We start from the raw sequence: 10805 nt of genomic DNA on the forward strand, positions 1-10805 counted from the left end.
AGACATCCCCTTCTCTAGACAATAGTCCGCGCTTTTAACTTGAAACCATCCCTTTATCTAACGACCCTTAAAGTACTTTGTAGATTTTATTGAGAAACCCTGAATTCATTTGAAGCCAATCTTTGAACTGAAAACTTATTAGACATCATAAATTAATTGAACAATTTCCTTTTGTTGCAGACGAAAGAAATTCAAAGATGGCGTGGTCGGCAAAGCATTAAAAGGCCCGATATGCACATACCAATATTCTGGAGGAGTTGCAGCCAACCATTCCGAGGTTATCGGCCTTGTGGCTACAACGATAGCCCACGAAATGGGGCACAACTTCGGTATGGAACACGACACGGAGACAGACTGCAAATGTCAGGACGAGAAGTGTATAATGAGTCCGTCTAGTACATCTATCACGCCGACGCATTGGTCCGACTGTAGTTTGAGGTCGCTTGCGCTTTCTTTTGAGCGTGGAATGGACTATTGTTTACGGTAAGATATGCTCAACTTATCAGATAAACTATTGTTTATTATTTACTTTTAGATTAGGAATTAAAAATCCCGATGGGACGCTTTGATTTGCTGGAAAAAGCGAACTATCCCTGCGTTAAATTTCATTTATATACATAGGTTCAGCGGCCGAACCGTAAAAATGTAATAGATAGATAAACTTTATAATTTTCAATTTAAGAATATAAGAAATATTATAAGAATTAGGTATGTATTTTTTATTATTACTGTTAAAAGTCTGGTATACTTCGAGCAAATAGATGCATATTATAACAAGTGTAACATACAATTAAAACACTTAGACTTTCCGTGTGAGTTATTGGAATGCTCTGATTATTTTTGTGATAAGGCCAATCATAAAGATATAATTAATAATTTGTACAAAGACATTATAAATGTGCTGCAACAGGCCGCTAGTGAGACCTGTATGCTAAAAAAGTTTAGCCGGAAAAAACCACTGGCGGGCTGGAATAGGCACGTGCGTGACGCTTACTTGAATGCCAAGCATAAATTTGACGTATGGTGTTGGCATGGCAAGCCAGTTAGCGGTCCTATTTTTAATGACATGGCTGAGTCAAAGAAAATTTTTAAAGGAAAACTTAAGTGGTGTCAAAATCACCAGGAACAAATAAAAATGGATATGCTGGCGGCACACCATGCTAACGCTGATTTCAAGAGCTTTTGGAAATGTACAAATCAGCTTAATGTTAGGCCAGGCATTCCAGCAAGCGTCGACGGTATCTCTAGCCCAAAGGAGATTGCCAACTTGTTTGCTAATCACTTTGCTGTTAAGTCGCCTCTTGGGCCGCAGCGACAGAGTTTCGGTGCTGGGCCTCGTGGAACTAAAACATCTGTTATAATTCTGGCAAAAGATATACGACGAATTATCAGTAAGTCCAAGCGTGGTAAGTCACCTGGTCACGATGGACTCAGTATCGAACACCTGAAGCATGCGGGATATCACTTGCCCCGTGTCTTGGCATTGTTATTCAATCTGTGTCTAAGCCACTCGTATTTGCCTCCGGACCTAATGAAAACTGTGGTGGTACCTATTGTAAAGAGCGGGACGGGGGATGTGTCTGACAAGTGTAATTACCGACCGATTTCGCTAGCCACTACCATAGCGAAAGTGCTTGACAGTGTGCTCAACCAGCATTTGAAGAAGCACGTTAAGCTGCATGACGCTCAATTCGGATTTCGGTCCGAACTGTCAACAGAGACTGCAATCCTGAGCTTGAAGCATACTGTCAAGTACTACACTGACAGACGCACTCCTGTATATGCTTGTTTCCTGGACCTGTCACGGGCTTTTGATCTGGTGCCATATGACAATCTGTGGCTTAAGTTAAAAAAGACAGGGTTGCCACCAGAAGTTTATCGTCTTTTTAAATATTGGTACCTAGGTCAGGAGAACCGAGTGAAGTGGGCGAATGAGCTCTCGGACGCGTACAGGCTGGAATGTGGCGTCAGACAGGGTGGTTTGAGCTCACCATTGCTTTTCAGCCTGTACGTGAACGAGCTGATTGAGGGACTCAGCAGTATGCCGGTAGGCTGCTACGTAGACGGTGTCTGCGTCAACAACCTTAGCTATGCCGATGACATGGTGCTGCTGGCTCCTTCAATCAGTGCGCTTCGCAAGATGCTTGCGGTATGTGAGTCATATGCTGCAACACATGGCTTGAAGTATAATGTCAGGAAGACGGAAGTCATGATCTTTAAGGCGGGTACCAAATGTCCAACGTATGTTCCACCTTTAAAACTCAATGGAGTAACTCTTAATAGAGTTCACAAATTCAAATACCTTGGACACTTGTTAACCGAGGACCTTAAGGATGATGACGATATGGAAAGGGAACGCAGGGCATTGTCGGTCCGAGCGAATATGGTGGCCCGAAGGTTTGCCCGATGTACAGATGCTGTGAAAATCACACTGTTCAAGGCATACTGTACATCCTTATACTCAGCAAGCCTGTGGGTTCACTACACGCAAAGGGCTTACAATGCTCTGCGAGTCCAATACAATAATGCGTTCAGGATTCTGTTGCGGCAACCTCGGTTCTGCAGTGCATCGGCTATGTTTACCAAGGCGCGGACAGACGGCTTTGATGCCGTCTGGCGCAGGAAAACAGCCTCACTATTGTGCAGAGTCCGTGGAAGCAGCAACAGCATCCTGCGTATGATTAGTGATAAGGCGGATGGTCCTCTGCTGGGGAAACTCATGCAGAGGACTAAATCCCTTTTAGTAATTAAGTACTAACATAGTTTTTAAGTTTTTTATTGTTACTAACTACTTAGTGTTTAAGTACTAACATAGTTTCTAAGTTTGTATTGTTACTAACTACTTAGTGTTTAAGTACTAACATAATTTTTAAGTTTTTTGTTACTAACACTAATGGATCTGTGTTGTCCGATTATTAAATAAATAAATTAAGTTATAACCGATAGGGGGCCTCAATTTGATAGTCGAAAAATGTAAGACTTCAATTTTATTTATTTGTATAGAATAGGTTTTCTTTATTGACAGAAACAAGCCAAAGCGTCTGTTTGACTCGCCGACGTGCGGTAATGGGTTCGTGGAGCCGGGCGAGCAGTGCGACTGTGGGTTACGCCCAGACCCGGCGTGCGCGGCGTGCTGCCAGCCGCGCGCCTGCGTGCTGCGCAGCAACGCCACTTGCGCCTCGGGGGAGTGCTGCGATCCGCTGGTACGCTTCTGTGGTGGCCTAAGGGCGAAGGGAAGGAAATTAGACGCGAACGATATTCACATAATCTGTTTTATTCCGTGGCCGTTACATGACTGACGTGCATATAAAAGTTATATGACTACCCACTTTACAGCTTCCTACCGCTCATTAGCTGGATCTGCGAGATGATTCGCTAACTCAGTGTCTAACAATGAATGATAGCCGCCGAGCTCATTTTTTAATCCATTGAAGGTTTTCTACGAAACAATATTTAAATATCACCCAGCGCAGCAGCAATGTAGAACCAACCAACCTCGGTGACTATCATTCAGTGTTAGACACTGAGTTAGCGAGTCATCTAGCTGGAATGTATTGAAACAATATTGAATACATACATTGCACAAAATATCATCTGAATTTGAAACATACTCAGCCACACACGCACACGCGTGCGCTTACCGGTACGCGGTCTTCACTCCAGAATACGTCTCCCCCTCGGACGTCGGTTCTGCAACAGACATGACCTGCCCATTGGCATTTCAGCCTGCTAATCCTTTAAATCACTAGTACCGAGTGTGAGCAACAATATTTTTTGCTTATTTCTTTTTATTGTTGATTATTTTGCTGTTTGCAGACATGTCGGCCAAAAACAGCGGGCACTGTGTGTCGATCGGCCGACCGGGAGTGCGATCTGGCGGAGTACTGCACTGGACACTCCGAGTTCTGCCCCAAAGATGTTCACAAGATGGACGCCACGCCGTGTTCTAATGATCAGGTCTGTTACCATTTTTTTTTGTCCATGGGAACCCCTATTCTTGGATATTAATTTCGCAAAAAAATATATTTTAGTATGAAGAATCTTTATCAGTCCCTAGAGATTTGCTTGATTTTGCTCGGTATTTATTGTCATTCAATATGATTATGTTTTAACAAACAATCAATAAGATCTATCAACTTCTTACAGATTTGTTCGATGCAACAATCACATCTCTTGATGACTTATTGATCGACACGATCCACAATGGCGATTGACAAAAGATAATAATCTTTTGTCTTGTTTGGATCGTCCTCGGTCGAATTGTTATCGATTTTCCGTTTCTCACACATTAATCGATTTTGTTTGATGCTGTTGGTTGTCTAAAATCGAGCAAATCTGTAGGCACTTCAAGAACTGGTCTGTTCCAGGCATACTGCGTACAAGGCTCGTGTCGGACGCACACAGACCAGTGCCGGCTGCTGTGGGGCTCCACCGGCTCCAGCTCGGATGTGCAGTGCTACAATACATCCAACATTAAAGGAGATAAGTGAGTACTGAACTATCGGCGGCGGATCAACTAGGTTAGATTAACTAATCCAGATAAACTAGACCTAATCTAATCAGATTAGGTCTTAATGTTAGGATAATCCATACTAATATTATAAATGCGAAAGTGTGTCTGTCTGTCTGTCTGTCTGCTACGTTTTCTCGGCCCAACCGCTGAACCGATTTTGATGAAATTTGGTACAGACATGGGCTACATCCCGGGGATGGACATAGGCTACTTTTTATCCCGGAAAATCAAAGAGTACCTGCGGGATTTAAAAAACCGAAATCCAGGCGGGTGAAGCCGCGGGCATCCTCTAGTTTATAATAATTAGACAAGGTTCACAAGTAGATATTGATTTTGAAGGTTATATTAGATGTTTTACACTAGCGAATTAGGAATTATCCTGTAAGTTATAATGTGTTGGAAAAAAAACTCCCATCGGCGGTGTTCCCACCAGCTGATTACAACATGGAGTTATTCAAGGGGCAGACCTTCCTGAAAGGCCGGCAACGCATCGGCGGTACCTCTGGTGCTGCAAATGTTCATGGGCGGCAGTAATCACTTAATATCAGGTGACCCGCCTGCTCGTTTGCTCGCTACTTTTACTAAAGAAAAGTTTTTTTTGCTTATTTTATCGGACATATAATTTTTATTAAAATATTTTTTGTGCCAGAAAAGGCAACTGCGGCTACAGACGGGGTACGGAAAGGGAACCCGCGCAATACTATCGTTGCGCTTCTGAAGACGCAATGTGTGGTTTATTGCAATGTAGACATCTCAACGAACGGCTTGAGTACGGCATGGAGACCGTTGCCACACTTTGCGCTGCGTTCATCAATAACAATGGTGAGTTTGACTCCATTTGTCACAGTCTGACATTCTTTGGCACAATCAGTTTGGTCTGGTGGGAGGCTTCGGCCGTGGCTACTTACCACCCTACCGGCAAAGCCGTGTCGCCAAGCGCTTAGCATTCCGGTACAATGCCGTGTAGAAAACAATGGGGTTTAATAGAAAAAACTGCTATACCCCTTTCAGGTTAACCTGCTTCCATCCACCAGGTGAGATTGCAGTTAAGGGCTAACTTGTATCTGAATAAATAAAATCAGTCTGAATAAAAGACTGAATTTTCAAATTCTGATAACAGTATAAAAACTGTTGACACACTATGTCTTCCGGGTAAGTATAGTAGTCTGGGTTCAGTGCTGTTAAACTTTATCTTGTTTTAAATATACTTTGTTCACAGGTACTATAATAGTATGCCGTACAGCAATGCTCGATATGGGGACGCAAGACGTTGACCCGGGCATGGTCCCCGATGGCGCTAAATGCGGCGAAGATAAGGTAAAAAACTGCCTTTACGTATCACACTCATATTATAAACACGAAAGTTTGTGTGTATGTATGCGTGTATAGTATATGTGTGTGTATGTTTGTTACTCGTTCAAGCGAAAACTACTACACAGATTTGGCTGAAATTTGGAATGGAGATAGATAATATCCTGGATTAGCACATAGGCTACTTTTTATCCCGGAAAATCAAAGAGATCCTACGGGATTTCGAAACCCAAATATACATGGATGAAGTCGTGGGCTTCAGCTGGTTAAAAATATTAATAAAACTTCTTTGTGTTTTCCTGCTGTGTGTGGCAATAAAGACTTTCTTTTAGTCTAATTTAGAGTTTGTGTACAACAGAATTAGCTACAATATCTATATATTTTTGGTCAGATGTGCTTAAAACAAAAGTGTGTGTCGGTGGCCGACGTCCGCGCGCTGATGGCGCGTCGCGAGTCCTCCGTGTGTCCATCCAATTGTTCCGGACATGGCGTATGTAACTCAGAAGGTAAGTCACTTTTTCACTAGGTTCCTGAGTCCTGACCCAAAATATTTCGCTCGTTCCCATTATTTAAACTGATTAGTTCAACCGTTGAACTAGTGAGATTTTTTTTTTCCCACCAGTTCAATTGTGTCTAAATTCTTTTAAGAGTTGAATTAGTGGGAATAAATAGTTGAACAAAATTAGTGATGGGAATTGATGATGGTGAGGAAATTAATTAAATTAAATCAAAAAATGAAATTGTGTATGTAAGCATATTTACAAAATAAGAGAACCTTTGTCCACTATCACTAAAACTGGCCTGTAATCAAACAAAAAAAAATCCTGATAGCATAACTTTTTTTTCTCTCTCGTCTGGCTTTACACTGATTAGCCAATGTTAAGTTTGTAGTTATAAATATAGAAGTTAGGGAAACTATATGTATAAGTATGGACTTCGTCTGTGCCGGCGCCCGCCGACATACACGCGGCGCCCCTTTAGAGCGCTTCCCAGTCAGTTCCACCACCAATAAACACCAGCAGAATACAAAAACCAGCCACTTCTAACAAAAAAAACACTCCAAAAAGTCACAACACAGGCGCCAGCAAATGCCACCACAGACGAAGTCCTAGCATAACTTAAAACTAGTTTTTTAGGAATATAATGAAACTACCGTGTCTGTACATCGATGTTCTGGATGTGTGTTTTTGGCGTTTCATTTTGGCTCGTTAGCGCCCGGTAAGATTTTTGTCCCTATCCATTTGTATGGGATTACGTAACAGAGAGAGAGAGAACGCTATATTGACTTCTTTCCACGGATAGAGTTTAATAAGGTTATAGGATATAGGAATAAAATAAGACTTGTGTGGGACTTCGTCTGTGTTGGTGTTGGCTGGCGGGCGTGCTCTGCCTTTTTGGAGTGTTTTTTTTTGTTGAAACTGACTTGAAGGCGCTTTAAGGGGGCGCCGTGCGTATGTCGACGAGCGCCGACACAGAGGGGGTCCATACTTGTTTAGTTTAACTAACTTGTTGCAAATGACTGCAAACTTGACATTGGCTGATCTTTGTAAAGCCAGACGAAAGAGAAAAAAAAGGCTTGTGTGTAATAATCTGTGACGTTGCATAGGTCACTGTCACTGCGACGCGGGCTTCGCGCCTCCGCTGTGCGCGCTGCCCGGCCCCGGCGGCTCCATCGATTCCGGCCCAGCCACCGACTCCAGCAGTAAGCTTACCACGCTTTTTTTAGGTTCCGTACCTCACAAGGAAAAAAAGAACCCTTATAGGATTACTTTGTTGTCTGTCTGTCTGTCTGTCTGCCTGTCCGTCAGTGTGCCTAGTGGGAGATTTTTAACCTATTCGATCGCGTAAAAGTTAACTGCGTTTTGTATGGAATTGAAACAGCGCCATCTTCTTGTCACTAGATGGCGCTGTTTCAATTCCATACAAAACGCAGTTAACTTTTACGCGATCGAATAGGTTAAAAATCTCCCACTAGGCACACTGTTGTGTCTATCAAGAAAACCTATAGGGTACCCGTTGACCGAGAATCATGAAATTTGGCAGGTAGGTCTGTCTTATAGCACAAGTAAAGGAATAAATCCGGGAACCTTGAATTTGTGGTTATATCACAAAAAGGAAATTAAAATGTGTTCACAAAAAAATAATTGGCTAACTCACATGTAAATAGCGCTGTCCGTTATTAACTTGCAGTGTTGCTCTTAAAAGTGTTATATCTTGTACGATGGTGCGGAACCCTTCGTATGACGCACATGATCGGTTTTTTTATTCAGATACCAAAGTAGTATACCTAAATTTAACTATAGTATAACCTCAAACATTTTTTTTGAACTTCATTTCTTTTTACAGTTCAAAGAAACTTCATGGTGGCAATGTACATCATATTCCTCGGAATACTACCCTCCATACTACTGGTGCTATTCCTCCTATACTACTCAAGACACAACGTGCTACTATGGTGGAAGAAACCAAGGAAAACGTACGTACCAAGAATATTCAACAACGGGAACAAAAACTTCAAAATCAACTTATCAATATCTAGTCCAAGTTCTTTCAAAAAACTATTAAACTTCAAACGTATCAAGAAACATGGAAACGTTGATATACCAAAAAATATCGAAAATGATGAACATATTTACGAAAACGTCTCCGATAATGAGCACGATTACGAAAGTCTAAAAAGTAATACAGATTTGAATAAAAATACTAAACCGTTGTATCATAAAGTACTAGATATATTCCATAGAAATCCTAAAAAAGTAACAGTTAAGAGATTCCATAGAAAAATTAATAAAGAAGACATAAAAGTCGCAGATAGCACTGAATTAGAAAGTGTTAAGAACCAAAACAAATTCGTTTCTAATAATATACAAGATAATGTCGAAACTAAAACAACTAAATCTAATCTTGTTATTGTAAAAACTGGTCTAGCGTCGACAACAAACGAAAATATTAAAGTTGATGTTCGCAAAAATGTCAATAAAATAAATATTGAAAGTCAATCGTTGAAAAAAGACGTTAAATCTAATAAAAACACGAGCAAACCAAATATGAGCAGTCAATCGTTAACAGTTAATGGTAAATCTAATAAAAATGTCAATAAAATAAATATTGAACGTCAATCGTTGGAAAAAGACGTTAAATCTAATAAAAACGTGAGTAAACCAAATACGGGTGGTCAATCGTTAACAGTTAACGTTAAATCTAACAAAGACGCCAATAAAATAAAGATTGGGAGTCAATCATTGAAAGTTGACACTAATTCAAACAAAAACGAGAGTAAGCTAAATACGGGAGGTAAATCGAATGTTACAAATAAAAATAATGGTCTACATACTAATAAAAGTAATAAAGACTTTATAGTAAATACAGGTTTAAAGACAATAACCAATAATAGAATAAAAGAAAATAATAATATTGCAAAGGAGGAAGAAATTCCCAAAGTCAATGTAAAAGATCTTAGAAATAAATTCGGTCAAACGTCGGGACCTCATATTGACATAAAGAATTTGCCCAAAAGAAGCGATTTAAGAAAAGTGACTAATATGAAGATGTAACTGAAATTACAAATCATATAATTTTAAGAGAAAGTATAAAAGTTAGAAACAAATCGAAAACTAAACAATTATAAAGTTTAGACCTCTAAAATTAATAAATAAAATTATTTAAATGATACCAAAGCATTATTAAATAATGTAAAAAAAATGTAATAAGTATTTAATAAAAATCTCAATTTTAAAACTTATTTTCATATAAGCTTTTTTATTTGTATTAAATATATAGCTTTAAACAATTGAAACTCAATTGTTAAAAACCTTTAAATTAAAATCTCTTTTTTTTTAAACATAGATTAAGTTTTTATTTTGAAGCTCAGTAATAAAAAATCTTATTTTTTTTTTTGTGTATTTGTGTGTTTTGATTTCATTTGTTCATGGATATATTGAATGTATAGTTGTTTTTAAATGTGCCTGGGTTTATTTGTATGATAACATAATTATATTATTATAGAAATGAGAATGTTTTTGGACGTAACATATTTTGTCATTAATAATTTATTTCGCTAGTAAAAGTATAATCATCATTGATGTAAGAACCAATTACTATTCAAATATTTAAAAAAAATAGTATTATTCAATACTTTAAAATTTAACAATATTCAATTAATTCAATATTTATATTGATACTCAATTGCTTTAAAATGTCATGTTTTCGTCCAAATCCATTGTTTACTAGTTTGCATTTTAATAAGTAGATAGATAATTAAGTCTTGCATTAATTTTTACATATTTTTATCTTAGATTTTGTTTTTAGTATAATTTAAATAATAGGCTGGGGTCAGATTGTCAATAAATATTGCAATACAAAATCGTGATATCTATCTCAATATTTATCCATTATATTTTGGTATCACCTTTCGACATTTTCAAATAAAAATATTATGGATAATAGATTTTTGAGGAATTGTAACAAAATACAAGCATCGCGATGCCGAATAAAAGTCATAATAATATAGTATGTCCGTGTTAACACTGTAGTTTAAATGCTAAAACCCCTAGTTATTAATATGAAGTTCGCCGGATATTTAGCGATATTTATTGACCCTCTGAGCCTTGCCTATAATTCTTTACAATAAAACTATTTTTGGATACTTCTTTTTCATTTCACTAATAATGTTGCCAGTGATCTTTTTTCTCTTCCTTTCCTATCTGGCAATACACACCTTTGTAGATACTTTAGATGTTTGTCTGCACTGTGGGTTTTGGTGAGTGTTTTTTGGGTTTTCTGTGCTTTGCATGATGGTCTGTCTAAAGGCCGGCGCATACAGTGTTCAGTCGAAGTGGAGTATTTTTGATAAAAAAACTTAAGCTCGGTTTATTGTTCTTTAACATACGGTTAAAATTGGCATACTGAAACCAAAATATAAAATTTGAGTTATTATTAGATGACTTGGCTCCTCTTCGCTCTCCCAGTGTGCGTTGCGCCT

The 10805-nt window shown here is 38.8% G+C and overlaps 1 protein-coding gene across 1 annotated transcript in view; it reads left to right on the forward strand.

Annotated features, from left to right (window-relative positions):
* LOC123877716 (disintegrin and metalloproteinase domain-containing protein 12-like) overlaps window positions 1-10805 on the forward strand; it is an 80970-nt gene that overhangs the window by 63038 nt on the left and 7127 nt on the right. Inside the window, exons 8-16 of the mRNA XM_045924570.1 lie at window positions 181-483; window positions 3026-3203; window positions 3817-3957; window positions 4368-4486; window positions 5163-5335; window positions 5733-5830; window positions 6216-6330; window positions 7431-7526; window positions 8171-8300. Coding sequence (XP_045780526.1) covers window positions 181-483; window positions 3026-3203; window positions 3817-3957; window positions 4368-4486; window positions 5163-5335; window positions 5733-5830; window positions 6216-6330; window positions 7431-7526; window positions 8171-8300 — 1353 coding nt within the window. The remainder of the gene's footprint in view (window positions 1-180; window positions 484-3025; window positions 3204-3816; window positions 3958-4367; window positions 4487-5162; window positions 5336-5732; window positions 5831-6215; window positions 6331-7430; window positions 7527-8170; window positions 8301-10805) is intronic.

This window comes from Maniola jurtina, chromosome 24, assembly GCF_905333055.1.
Source record: "Maniola jurtina chromosome 24, ilManJurt1.1, whole genome shotgun sequence".
NCBI classification, from domain to species: Eukaryota; Metazoa; Arthropoda; class Insecta; order Lepidoptera; family Nymphalidae; genus Maniola; species Maniola jurtina.